Genomic DNA, 13,679 nt, shown 5'->3' with positions numbered 1-13,679 from the left:
GTTCAAATTATTGCAATCAGATGTCAGAGGCAGAAAAATTTCCTCATCGTTTCCTCCCCGGCGCCCCTGAAAGAGAACGTCAGTCGTGGAGGGGTAGAAAGTGGGGGGTGCACACCATCCGGATGGGAGCATGATGGTACAGGATGTGAGTGCTTAATGCCATTGAGGTGTGCTAAATGGGAGGCCGAGCCTTTAATGCGGACAATAAGCTGTTGCTTTCACACGCGTCAAGAGGGGTTGGCAGACGTGGGGGGGGGCGGCAGACGTTTGTGTCTGGGATTCACTAAAGTGTGTGTGTTGGGGGGGGGGGGGGGGGCAATGAGATGGTGGAGTGTGTGCGGGGTGCACCAATTCTGTCGCCATGTTGCATGGGGTTTGGAAAAAACTACTAAACATTTTTTGAGGGTGTGCGCGGATGATAGGTGGTGTGCCAAATGTTGGAGACAAGGTGGGCCAAAACTGTCAGGATGTTAAAGAGAGTTTGCTAAAGACTGTACTAAGCATTTGTTGTGGGTGTGTGCAGAATAGAGGTGGTGTGCCAAATGTTCTTTGAGCGGCTGTGCACCAACTCTGTCGGGCTGTTTAAGGGAGTTTGCAAAAGACGAGTAAAAAAAATTTTGAGGGTGTGGGTGAATGAAGGGTGGTGCACCGATTGTTGTTTCAGAGAGTGGGCGTGGTGGGGGGGAATTGGGTCCGCCAACTCTGTAAGATGCAGAAGGGAGTTTACCAAAAAACGGGACAAAACGTTCTTTAAGAGTGTGTGCTTATGAGTGGGTGTGCCGAGTAAAAGGGGGGTGCGCCAACTCTTGTCAACCTGTTGAAATGGGTGCACGCTTCAAAGAGGAAGCGCACCCCAGCTCTCCCTGCATAACACCTCAGCAACTTTTTTTTTTTTTTTTTTTTTGCACAACTCTGTGTATGGGGAAGAGGGTGGGCGCCATTTCGTTTCTGCAGAAGAGGGTGCGCATCTTGGAAAGAGTGATGCGTGGAATGTTATTGAATTCAACTAGAGGAATCAGCTGCTTTTTTCCCAGGGTTTGGGCGTGCGTAAAAGTCTCCTGAACAGGAAACTGTTCTCTCTCTCTCTCTCTCTCTCTCTCTCTCTCTCTCTCTCTCTCTCTCCCTCTCTCTCTCATTGGGTGCGTGTGCGTGCGAGAGAGAGAGAATCCCAGCTGGTCCCAGCAGCCTTATAATAGCGAGCTCAACATCCTGGAGCTTCAATGAAAGCTGAGCTAAGCTGTCTGACTGCTTGGTCGGTTTCTCTTCACTTCAGCGCGGAGTTGCCTGGGAGTCGTAGCCGAGCGCCGCGTCTGATTTTTCGGTCACCTTGCACTGGTCTTTGCCGTGCCTCTCGCTGGCTGTGATGGTTCCCCACTCGGGTGATGCTCAGTCCTGCCGGAGGTAGGAAGCGCTTGTGGGAACTTGTGGGAAGCTTCTAAAAAGTCCTTCAGGTCGTCTTCGCGTCCACGTCCAGGATGGCTCTTTTGGTTCTGGTCGTGCTCTCCGCGTGGGTCTGCTGCGCACGCTTCGGATACTGCGCCCTGCTCCGAGCGGAGGCGGATTTTACGCACGATGCCGAGCGGAGGCATGCGGCTCCAGTAGCTCCGGTGGTTGCGGGGGACCGGGAGCGGCTGTCCCAGGACACGGTGACGGAGCACATGCACATGCTCTACGACAAGTACAACAAGGCGGGATTCGCTTACAAGAACGGCAACACGGTGCGCAGCTTCAAGGCGCACTGGGGTACGTACCACAACCTTTATTTTAACGCACAAAAAATGGCTTCTGCAAAATGAACCATTAAAATGTTTTTGTAAAGCTCCACGGATGCTCAAATGCTCAAAAAGTTGACGTTTCTTGTCCTGCACAAACTCGTTACAAATGGACGTAAATCCACCTGTCGCAACATTTTGCCTTCACTACAACTTCATCTTCAGCCAGCAAAGCATGCTGAAATTCTCTTTTCCTCTCATTTTTAGGACAATTTTTTAAATGTCACATCAAATACGCATCATGTTATATCTCCTGCAAAACTGTTATAATTCCTGTTTTGTAGCTTACAATTGACTTAAATGGTGGTATTATTATTATTACTTTGCTATATGGTCTAACAATTTCATGTTTTGTTAAAACGATGAAAGTCAGTCAGTTAAAGCGTGAAGGGTCGCTATGCTTTGGTTTTGTTGTCTTTTGCTACCCCCTGTTGATTGGAACGAGACATGCTTCACAGGTCACTTCATTAGGGACACCTCCAATTATTGAAAATTGTCTTTAATAATTTTGATAATAATTGTATAATTTTGATAATAATTGTAATTGCATTTTTGTTTGTTAAGTTGGTAGGTAGGTAGGTGTTTAGGTCAGTCCAAAAGTCACAGTAACCTTCATTAAATGCTACTGTAGGTAGATAGGATGGTAGGTAGGTCACTAAATGCTACTGTAGGGAGGTAGGTACTAGGTAGGTAAGTAGATAGGTAGACAGGTAGCTAGGTAGGCAGGTAGGTAGGTAGGTAGGTGAATGAGTAGGTAGGTTTGTAGGTAGGTAGGTAGGTAGGTAGTAGGTGATTAGGTAAGTCCATAAGTCGCACTAACCTTTGTTAAATGCAATTGTAGATTGGTAGGAAGGAAGGTACAAATCCCAATTCCAATGAAGTTGTGACATTGTGTAAAACAGTAATAAAACCAGAATACAATAATTTGCAAATTCCTTTTCAACCTATATTCGATTGAATACACTACAAAGACAAATATATTTAATGTTCAACCTGATCCACTTTGGGGTGTTTTGCAAATATTTACTCATTTTGAATTTGAGCACATTCCAATAAAAACTGGGACGGGCATGTTCACTCTGTTACATCACCTTTTAACAACACTCAATAAGCATTTGGGATATGAGGCTTTGTAGGTGGAATTCTTTCCCAATCTTGCATAATGTACATTTTCAGTTGTTCAACAGTCCGGGGTCTCAGTTGTCATAATTAGCGCTTCATAATGCGCCGCAGATTTTCAATGGAAGGCAGGTAGTCTCGTAGTCACACTCTTTTAATAGAAAGTCACACCTTTCTAACACATGCAGAGTCTGGCTTGGCATTGTCTTGCTGAAATAAGCAGGGGCGTCCATGAAAAAGACGTTGCTTGGATGGCAGCATATGTTGCTCCAAAACCTGTAATGTACCTTTCAGCAGTAATGGTGCCTTCACAGATGTGTAAGTTACCCATGCCATGGGCAGTAACACACCCCCAAACCATTGCAGACGCTGGCTTTTGAACTTTGCGCTGATAACAATCCGGATGGTCCTTTTCCTCTTTGGCCCAGAGGACACGATGTCCATGATTTCCCCCAAAAAATTTAAATGTGGACTAGTCACACCACAGCACACTTTTCCACTTCGCATCAGTCCATCTCAGATGAGCTCGGGCCCATATCCATTTCTGGGTGTTGTTGATATATATGGCTTTCGCTTTTTTTACCTTGCATTTGTAAATGTAGCGACAAACTGTGTTAATGTTTCAACTGCGCCTTTCTGGGATGGTCCTTTTATACCCAATCATAACAGTCAGCTGTTTCCAGTGAATCTGTTCACCTGTGGAATGTTCCAAACAGGTGTTTTTTGTTTTTTTTAGCATTCTTTAACTTTCCCAGTCTTTTGTTGTCCCTATCCCAGCTTTTTGAAAAGGTGTTGCGGGCATCAAATTCAAAATGAGAGAATATTTGCAAAAAAAAAAAAAAAAATGTTCATCAGTTTGAACATTGCATATATTGTTTTTGTAGTGTATTCATTTGAATATAGGTTGAAAAATATTTGTAAATCATTGTATTCAGTTTTATTTACATTTTACATAACGTGCAACTTCATTGGAATTGGGGTTTGTAGGTATATGAGTCAGTAGATGGGTTGGTAGGGTCATTAATTGGTAGCTATCTAGGTAGAAAGGTCTATATAGGAGTTTGATTCTTTGGTTGGTCGGTTATGTAGGTCGGTTGGTCGCTTGGTTGGTTGGTCGACAGGGAGGTAGGCCGTCTTGCAGGTGTGCAACACTTTTGAGTAGCTATCTACTGGAAGGCTAACCTGAAAATTTAGCTTTTAAGTTTGTCCCTCGATCCTGGCTGTTGTCTCTTATCCGCGTGTTTGTACTTTCAGGGGTGATCAACAAGAAGCGGCTTCAGATCTTCAACCTCACGTCGCTCACTAAGTCCGAAGATGTCCTTTCTGCCACACTGCACTACTATATCGGGGACCTCCACAATGGCAGCTGGTCCTGCTCCAGACCCCAAGGCTGCGTCTTCCACGGCCCACGCAGGCACAGCCACATCCACATCCACGCCGTCATCTGGAGCTTTGCCCCTGAGGCTGACCAGATGAGGACTCTAGGCCAGTTCCGCATCAATGTGTCCACACACAACCAGGACTTCATCTCCTGGCAGTGGAAGGACATCACCAGGGTGGTCAACCAGGCCAAGGCACATCACCAGCTCCTCATCGGCATCGAGGTGGCCTCGCGGGGACCCCGGCCCTGGAAGGAGCTCCTGGCTGACCGCTCCCCTTACATCCTGGTGTACGCCAATGACTCGGCCATCTCTGAGCCCGAGAGCGTGGTGGCCACCCTCAGGAGGAATCCCTCGGTGGGGGACCCCAAGGTAGGGCAACGTGGGCGGAACGCGACGGAACCGCAGAGGAGCTCTTCCAGGCCCAAGCGTGCCATCAACGTCCTGCTCCCCCTGCAGAACAACGAACTCCCTGGACCTGAGTACCCCTATGAGACAACCGGTTGGGATGAGTCCAGTCCCTATGAGCCCTTCCAGAGCAAGCAGACCCGGCGGCCGTTGCGCAAAAAGAGCCGCAAGAACCCAAGGCACAAGATGCCCCTGCTACAGTTTGATGAGCACACTATCAAGAAGGCCCGGAAGAAGCAGTGGAATGAGCCCCGGAACTGCGCACGCCGCTATCTCAAAGTAGACTTTGCTGACATCGGCTGGAGCGAGTGGATTATTTCGCCAAAGTCTTTTGACGCCTACTACTGCTCCGGATCCTGCCAGTTCCCCATGCCCAAGGTGAGACTTTCTGCCAGTCTTCCTCCAGACCTGTCTGGATTTACCCTCCCTATCTCCAATTTAGTGTGTAAATCTTTTATTAATGCACCTAAAATGCAACTGAACGACTACACACTGGTACAAATACATGTAAACTTCATGGATGACAGTAGGTAGGTAGGGAGGTAGGTGTCTACATAGGGCCAAAGGTTGTGGTAGGTGTCTAGGTAGGTCCTTATATTGCACTCACCCTCGTTAAGAAGATGGGTAGGTATGAGCATGAGTAGCTGGGTAGGTAGTTAGGTACTACCATGACTACTGCTCTCGGTCCTCCTAATTCCCAATGCCAAGGTGAGACGTTCTGCCAGTCCCCCTAGTTGGTATCGTCGTCGTTCTCCGATTTAGTGTCGAGATTAGATTCGGTGTCTAGATTAGATTTACTGGACAGTTTACCAACGATTTCTGATTTTAAGATGTGCCATGCACCGAGAGATGTGGCTAAACAAGACGGGAATGGACAATTGCCAACAAATTTCAGTTGCTGACTGACCCTCCTCCACCTACCAACACATTGCAATGAGAAAAACTGCAAACCCTAGAGTTCTTCTTGACAATAGCGATGTCCCAATTAGTAGATGGCTTTCAATTTGGGTAGACAGCTCGGTAGGTAGGTAGGTAGGTGGTTAGTTAAGTGGTTTGGTTGGTGCTGCGTAGGTAAGTCAAAAATTCCACCAACCCTTCTTAATGCAAATGTAAGAGTAAAATTCAGGAGATTCCTTTCTTTACCTTGCATCACAATGCTAGGTGGCTACATGTTAGCATTACTAACGTCACATAATAGTGGGTGAGATGCATTTGATAGGCTGGTAGGTAGGTGGGTAGCTTGGTAGATAGGTGGGTTGGCCTGCCGTTAAGTAGGTAAATAGGTATTGAAGTGGGTAACGTGAGGTAGTTTGGTCGGTAAGTATAATTTATTTTCTCACTGTTGAGCAGAGCAGCATGGTTGATGTGGCCACTGATCCAGTAGCATGCAGCATCATGCCAACAACCACTTTTCCTCCTATAGATAATGTAGCCCACATTTTGCAAACAGCAAAGATTCTATCAACTTAGTTAAAAGGTCCTTGAAGCCCTCATGTCATGTTTCTATTTAATATACACAAAAAATAATAATAATAAAACTTGCTTCCGATCTAATAAGACGGCAAACTTTCTAAACGTGGCCGGAATGCGCACCACTTAATTCACTCCCACTTGGCATTCCCGGCCTTTGTAGTGCATGCTAATTATTGCCAGGAGCGGCCCGGGGCATCGCGCTCCTCCTCACCTGCAGGGGTTGCTGTTTTAAAAGAGGACACGCCTCCTTTAAAGCTCATTGCTCTGCGAGAAAAGACGCACAGAGATCCACTCGTAGCATTCCACCAAGTTGTCCAACACTTGATTTTAAGAGTGGTAATACTGAGAGGCAAGAAAAAAGAAAAAAAAAAAACTAAACGTTTATAAATTGTTTGTAATAATGTCCCCGTTTTTTTTAGCAGATTGCAACGCAGTCAAGAACAAAATGCGAAATGGTTGCATGACAAATGTGCTATTACTTTTCTCAGTCCTAGCACCCTCACTCACACCCGCATGCACCTCAATTTGAGTTAAAAGTGAAGTTTTGTACAGGAAACTAGGACGACTATTAAACTACTTTAAATTATTTTCAGAGGTCTTATCGTGAAAACATTGAGGAATCAATTTGTTACAAACGTCTTAAACCAGTGTTTTGTGGCTGACTTTTTTTGGGGGGGGGGGGTGCGTTATGCTTTCAGGCGCTGAAGCCATCGAACCACGCCACCATCCAGAGCATTGTGCGGGCGGTGGGTGTGGTGCCCGGCATCCCGGAGCCGTGCTGCGTCCCGGAGAAGATGTCGTCCCTCAGCATCCTCTTCTTCGATGAGGACAAAAACGTGGTTCTCAAGGTGTACCCCAACATGACGGTGGATTCCTGCGCGTGCCGATAGTTCCCTTGGCGCACCCCTCTTTTATCCCCACCGCCTGCTGACTCTCGTCGCCATGGAAGCAAGTCCAGAAAAGATGCGTTCCTCTTCTTATTTTTAAAATTGCTCACATTGACGCCGGACCTGACTGACAGGGCACTCTAAGGGAGTGCGCAATGTGGTTACAGGTGATGGGGGTGCGACAGCAGGAAGTAGTGGTGGTCCTCGAGGAAGATGCTCACATGGAGGAGGAACACTGAAGGATAAATGCCTTTTTAGGGCAAATTTTCACAGTGCTTCAATTTGGACCCATTCTATTTGACGGGCTACACCTCTTCTCATCAGCCATGCTAGTCTTTGTCCAAACTTTTGAAGCCACGCACCTCCTTCCCTACCGAACTTGAGAAGCCACGCACCCCCTTCCATCCGTGAACTTTTTCAACCAGACACCGCCTTGCACATCTGGACAGAGTTGGCACACCCCTCTAAAATGCGCCCTCCCTGCGGAGCACCACAAAAATCAAGACAAAGATCATTTAAAGGCATCATATTTCATCATGTAAACATGATTGAATGGGATTAAAAAGACGCTTGTTCCATACGTACACCCTGGGGTGCGCATACCAAAGTTACCCCTCTGTAAGTCTGTATTTCATCATAATATCATAATATCATCATAACATAACTTCGTAGTATAACATTATGGATTCTAAAGCCAAGCCCGAGTGATGTTTCTAAGGGGGTCCACCTAACCATATCAGCTAAGTCCATCCATCCATTTTCTGAGCCGCTTCTCCTCACGCGGGTCGCGGGCGTGCTGGAGCCTATCCCAGCTATCTTCGGGCGGGAGGCGGGGTACATCCCGAACCGGTCGACAGCCAATCGCAGGGCACATAGAAACAACCAACCATTCGCACTCCCATTCACACCTACGGGCAATTTAGAGTCTTCAATCAACCTACCATGCATGTTTTTGGGATGTGGGAGGAAACCAGAGTGCCCGGAGAAAGCTCCACACAGGCGAGGCCGGGATTTAAACCCCGGTCCTCAGAACTGTGAGGCAGACGTGCTAACCAGTCGTTCACCATGCCGCCCCATTTGGCGATCCCATGACCAATTCATTCAGTTTTACTGTACAACTGTATCAGTTCCAAAAGCTAAACTGTGTTCCTCTTCGTATCACCTTTATCAATCTTTTGAATCCATGCACCCCCAGTTAGCACGCCTCCACTAGCCCTAAAAAGTTACTACAAAAGGTTTAAGCAGGCAAGTGGTGGTGTGCCTCTCATTCTCAGCTTCTTCCCCAAAAACCTTTGAGGCCACGCACCCCCTTCAACATCCTGTTGGTGCATCCCCTCTCTCCCTTAAAAAAGGCAATTTTTTTTTTTTTAAACAAAACAATACATATCCTCAGGTTGTTTTTCTAACTGTTGAGACCACAGCAGCAAAACATCTATTTATGCAGACCAGATACTTCCCGTACGCTTTATATTGTACATTTTTGTGTATATATTGCAGCTGACTGTATGCTGACGACTGTTTGTTGACAAGTGCCTTTTCTTTCCAAATCTTGGGAATCCATTTGTAATAAAAAGCTGTTATTGTGGAATTTATTCTTTAAAAAAAATATATATATACAGTATTTCAAAACTTTTTGATATTTCAGAGATATTTGCTGTATTTTGGGTTAATAGATGTTTTTCTTTTGTTGCAACTTTTATATATTTTGTACTTTTTGTTAGCAATGCATGCCATAGAAACACTGTGGGCCATGTGTTGTCTTTTGTGTGAATGTTAGCTTGAAAAAAAGAATATGCTTGTACAATAAGCTTGGTGAAGTATATTTGTATATGGAAATGTCTTTATTTATTTTTGTCTATCTGGTGAAGGGGGCGGAGCCTGGGAAAGAGGGGCGGGGTCTTCACATGTGACGGACATTTGACCCCTGACCCCTCGACACTGGCAACGCCGCCAACTCACAAAGCATTCAAAGAAATGAATAAAAGTATGCAAAATTCAACAATTTTTGAGATCATGGTTTGGGTTTATGCCTACAGATTTACAAAAAAAACAACAAAATATCATTTATGTAATTTGTTTTTGTGTCATCAATACAACAAAGCAAATACATTTACAATATTTACATTTTATACACAATAGGTGTGCATGAATGACACTAAAAGGGTGAATATAATATAAAAAATCTATGACTAATTGTATAAAGTAGTAAAAAGTAGGAATAAAACATAAACGTAGCAAAGTCAAAAGTAAAAATAAGAAATTTGTTTTTTAGGGAAAAGTAATATCTATGGAAAAAGTGTTTGTTTTTTTTACTGAAAAAAATTAATTTTCTAAAGAAAAAAAAAATTGTTTCTGAAAACAGTGTTTTTGTTTTATTTTTTTTTACATGAAGTCGTATTTCCATCCATTTTCCGTACCGCTGGAGCCTATCACAGCTGACTTTGGACAAGAGGCTGAGTACACCCTGAACTGGTCACCAGCCAATAGCAGGGCACATAAATAAACAACCCTTTGCATTCATATTCACACCTATGGAAAACTTAAGAGTTTGATTAACCTACCACGCATGTTTTTGGACTGGGGGAACAAACCGGAGTACCCGGAAGAAACCTGCATGGAGAGAACATGCAAACTCCACACAGGTAAGGCTGGATTTGAACCCGGGACCTCAGAACTGTGAGGCAGTTTTTCACCGTGCCACCCAAAGGTGTATTGCTCATGGAGAAAAATATTTTCTGAAAAAAAAAATGGGGGCAGCACGGTGGGCGACTGGTTAGAGCGTCTGCCTTACAGTTCTGAGGACCGGGGTTGAATCGCCTGTGTGGAGTTTGCATGTTCTCCCCGCGCCTGAGTGGGTTTTCTCCGGGAACTCCAGTTTCCTCCCATATCCCAAAAACATGCATGGTAGGTTGATTGACAACTCTAAATTGCCTGATTAACAACTCTAAATTGCCCATAAGTGTGAATGTGAGTGCGAATGGTTGTATGTTTGCATGTGCCCTGCGATTGGCTGGCAACCAGTTCAGGGTGTACCCCGCCTCCTGCCCAATGACAGCTGGGATAGGCTCCAGCACGCCCGCAACATTTCTCGGTACTAGCGATACAGCGAATGGATAAATATAATATAAGAGGGGGAAAAAAATATTTTATTATAATAATTATTATTATTTTTAAAAAATACATTGATAAAGTCATATTTCTTAGGGCAAGAAATCTTTTCGGAAGAAAGAAAAATTTTCTGAAAAAAAAAGAAATTTTTGGTGGGTGGTCAATCAAACAATCTGATAAAAGTAGTTTTTTGGGTGAGAGTAAAGTTTTATTTTATCAAGGAAAAAAGTTCATTTCATATTATTACACCTTTTCTTTCTTGAAAACTATTACTATATGACATTTTGACCCCCAAAAAATTATATGAAACTAAATTCTTGGGAAAAAAAACACAACTTGAATCTCGTAATATTATGACAAAAATACTTACGGCCCAAAAATACTTACGGCCAAAAGTGCAGTTATCATATTAAACGTCAAATAAATAAAACTATGAAGTTTACCTCACATAAAAACATTTATTCAAATGTACAGCAATATTTACAAAACAGGACGTTTTTATGGTTTAGCCAGAAGAGCATAAATTAAGAATACAATGTAGTTACACAAAGTTAACAAATTAGAAAGATGCTTCTGCCTGACAGTTGAACAGGACAACAAACAATTCGGCTCAGAAGTCGGCATCCCATCCTGAGAGCTCGTCGGGAGGAATCTTATCATCCGGAGGATAAACGTCGAAGTGGCTGTGGTCCAGAGGGCCCGACACCTGAAAGAAAAAACACAAGGTCAGCTTTTGCTCAGGCGATTTTCTTTCTTGAGATAAGAGCAACATTTGCGTTACGAGCGCTAGTTGATGGCAGCCAACTTCGCAACGAGCAGCACTTTAGCAGAGAGTGAACAGTTTACTGTCAAACTAAACGTAAAACAAAGAATTACAGGGTGAGTATATAACCAAACCACCGAACTTTGCGTTAAAGTCTGCGAGCTTAATGCTAACTCATTATAGGGAACGCCATTGAAGGGCGGATGAAGTTAGCATTGTTATCGTGGTACTACAAGTTATCGTTAGCGTAGTAACTAAATCATTTTTTAACATTTTCGTAACAAGAAGAAAAAAAAAAAAAAAACTAGTACAGCCTAGTTGCCTCGATTCAACCTTTGCCGATTACCATGACTTGGATAACTTACAATCTATGCAAACAGAGAAACAAAAAGCACTCCAGTCACGTGACGCTCTGTGGATCCGAGAGAACTCGTCACGCTTTACCCTCGTCTACTTACATTTTTACATTTTACTTTACCTTTGTTTTTACTTTTTGAGACTACTTTGAATTTTTGAGCGCAGAGTCGCCGGACACCGACGAGGCTCTTCAACTGTCCCACAGACTTCGCCTCCAAAACTCCGACCGTTGTGGACTTGTGCACTACAGTACTTGCACCCTTCTCCTTGAGAGACTTTCCTTGCTAGAGGGACGTGTCTGCCAACAAGAGCAGAGTAGTTTGTTAACTGGAGATGTGACGGGCACACCTGATAGTGTAAGTTGTAGCCCCCCTATTAGGCCCAAGCAGATAGCTGACTGCAGCAAGCCTGTTCAGACGCATAACAGATTCACTTTTTAGCTAGTCCCATTCCTCATCAGTCTACTGGCTCCTGCGCGTTAGTCACGTGACTCCATTACGAGTGACATCATGCTTAAAAACACAGTCACTGTTATGTGTATTCCTGGGGCCAGAGCACCCGACATCAAAGCGAGCCTCAGGGATCTGATTCGCATTAGGCCAAGACGCCAACGTGGGGCTAACAACACGAGCTACTAGATGAGAGGAGTGCTGGGCCGTGACCACCCACACCATTGCTGGCAGTCAACGGCTCCTCGAAAAGAGGTCAATGTTCATTTGTGGCCATTTTTATGATTGTTTTTGTTGAAGCAGTCATTAGTCTATGACTATTTTATGCTATAGAAACACAAAATCATATTTTTAGTGAGCGTTTTACAACTACGCTCCACCCATTGCTCGGCAAAAGGCTTCATTTGCGTCCTGTCATTTCCTGCAACGTCATTTTCGGTGCACCCTAACATGGGCAGCAAGGGAAATGAATCGGGCATTCACTAATTATAAAAAAAATAAACGATTAAAGAACCCAGCAAGATGTTAGAGGAGCTGACATGCGTAATCAGCATTTTGTCATCTCCTCGAGTACTGGCTTGGGCGAAAATATTTTTTTGGGAACAAAACAAAACAAAAGTTGTGGATTTTAGCTTTAAGTACAGATAAAAGATGGCAAACTTACGTGTGTCTTGAGGGGCGACGTCAAGGTCTGAGCCTTTAGCCCCACCCAGTTGAAGCCGTTAAACCACCTGTACATATGCCATCATTAATAATAATAAGAAGAAAGTTGTTTAAGTTGTATTTCCTCAAAAAATAAGGAAAAAGGATATATATATATATATATATATATATATATATATATATATATCTGCGATTGGCTGGCAACCAGGTCAGGGTGTACCCCGCCTCCTGCCCGATGACAGCTGGGATAGGCTCCAGCACGCCCGCGACCCTAGTGAGGAGAAGCGGCTCAGAAAGTGGATGGATGTGTGCGTATATGTCAAAATACTTTTTTTCTCAAAAAAAAAAAAAAAAATTCAATCTCGTAAAATTAAGAATTTTTTCTCAAACAAAATATGAAAACATTTTACTACATACACCTTTTTGGGGGAAAAAACGAAACTTTTTTTCTTGAAAAATTACGAATAATGTGTCTTTTTTTTTTTTTGTATCTTTTTTAATGTGACTTTAAATTTGATGATAATTTTCATTGAACAAATAAACCTTCATAATAATGATAAAATTACCCTTTTTAAAAATCTGATGCTTTTTTTAGGGAGGGGGGAATACAACTTTAATTGTAATGTATGAGACTTTTCAAAAGAAATAATTTTTTCAGAAAAAAATATTACTTTAATATTTGGAGATTGACTTTTCTCTAAAAAATGGTGATTAATTTTATGATATTCCACCCCCACCCTCCTTTTTTTTTAAATACTTTCTTCTTTTACTTTGGGCTTGTCATGTTAAGGGTTGCCACAGTGCATCATCCTTTTCCATGTGAGCCTATCTCCTGCATCCTCCTCTCCAACATCAACTGCCCTCATGTCTTCACTCACGACATCCATCAACCTTCTCTTTGGTCTTCCTCTAGCTCTCTTGCCTGGCAGCTCCATCCTCATCATCCTTCTACCAATATACTCACTATTTCTCCTCTGGCCGTGACCAAACCATCTAAGTCGACTCTCTCTAACTTTGTCTCCAAAACATCGAACCTTGGCTGTCCCTCTGATGTGCTCATTTCTAATCCTGGTCACTCCGAAAGCGAACCTCAAGCATCTTCATCTCCGCCACCTCCAGCTCTTGCTTCCTGTTGTCTCTTCAGTGCCACTGTCTCTAATCCATACATCATGGCTGGCCTTTGCCTTTCATCCTAGCAGAGACTCTTCTTTCACACAACGCACTTGACACCTTCCTCCACCCGTTCCAACCTGCTTGGACCCATTTCTTCACTTCCTGACCACACTCACCATTGCTCTGAA

General features: G+C 43.7%; 2 protein-coding genes across 3 annotated transcripts in view; one reads left to right on the top strand and one right to left on the bottom strand.

The window, feature by feature from the left end:
• The first annotated feature begins 316 nt into the window (after positions 1-316).
• bmp3 (bone morphogenetic protein 3) lies at positions 317-9,033 on the top strand. The gene is made up of 4 exons (XM_061672732.1): positions 317-1,401; positions 1,475-1,743; positions 4,146-5,056; positions 6,850-9,033. The coding sequence occupies exons 1-4, from the start codon at positions 1,364-1,366 to the stop codon at positions 7,039-7,041; spliced, it is 1,410 nt and encodes a 469-aa protein (XP_061528716.1). The 5' UTR covers positions 317-1,363; the 3' UTR covers positions 7,042-9,033.
• Positions 9,034-10,303: 1,270 nt separating this feature from the next.
• prkg2 (protein kinase cGMP-dependent 2) overlaps positions 10,304-13,679 on the bottom strand; it is a 29,533-nt gene continuing 26,157 nt past the window's right edge. Inside the window, exons 18-20 of one of the 2 annotated variants that reach the window (XR_009768321.1) lie at positions 12,380-12,446; positions 11,388-11,564; positions 10,765-10,852 (exon numbers count right to left, since the gene is read on the bottom strand). Coding sequence is in view for 1 of the 2 variants with exons in the window: in XM_061672730.1 (XP_061528714.1) it covers positions 10,757-10,852; positions 12,380-12,446 (163 nt within the window). In the remaining variant the exon portion in view is untranslated. Of the gene's footprint in view, positions 10,853-11,387; positions 11,565-12,379; positions 12,447-13,679 lie in introns of both variants that reach the window. The other variant, XM_061672730.1, reaches the window with a different exon arrangement.

The sequence above is a fragment of the Phycodurus eques genome, chromosome 3 (assembly GCF_024500275.1).
Source record: "Phycodurus eques isolate BA_2022a chromosome 3, UOR_Pequ_1.1, whole genome shotgun sequence".
In the NCBI taxonomy this organism is placed as follows: Eukaryota; Metazoa; Chordata; class Actinopteri; order Syngnathiformes; family Syngnathidae; genus Phycodurus; species Phycodurus eques.
The sequence above is the reverse complement of the archived record's forward strand: the minus strand, read 5'-3'. Positions and strand labels throughout refer to the sequence as shown.

Coding starts and splice junctions, on each gene's coding strand:
- bmp3 (XM_061672732.1), top strand. CDS start 1,364: ATGGTTCCCCACTCGGGTGATGCTCAGTCCTGCCGGAG. Junction 1,402..1,474: donor GATGCTCAGTCCTGCCGGAG/GTAGGAAGCGCT, acceptor GTCCACGTCCAG/GATGGCTCTTTTGGTTCTGG. Junction 1,744..4,145: donor CAGCTTCAAGGCGCACTGGG/GTACGTACCACA, acceptor TTGTACTTTCAG/GGGTGATCAACAAGAAGCGG.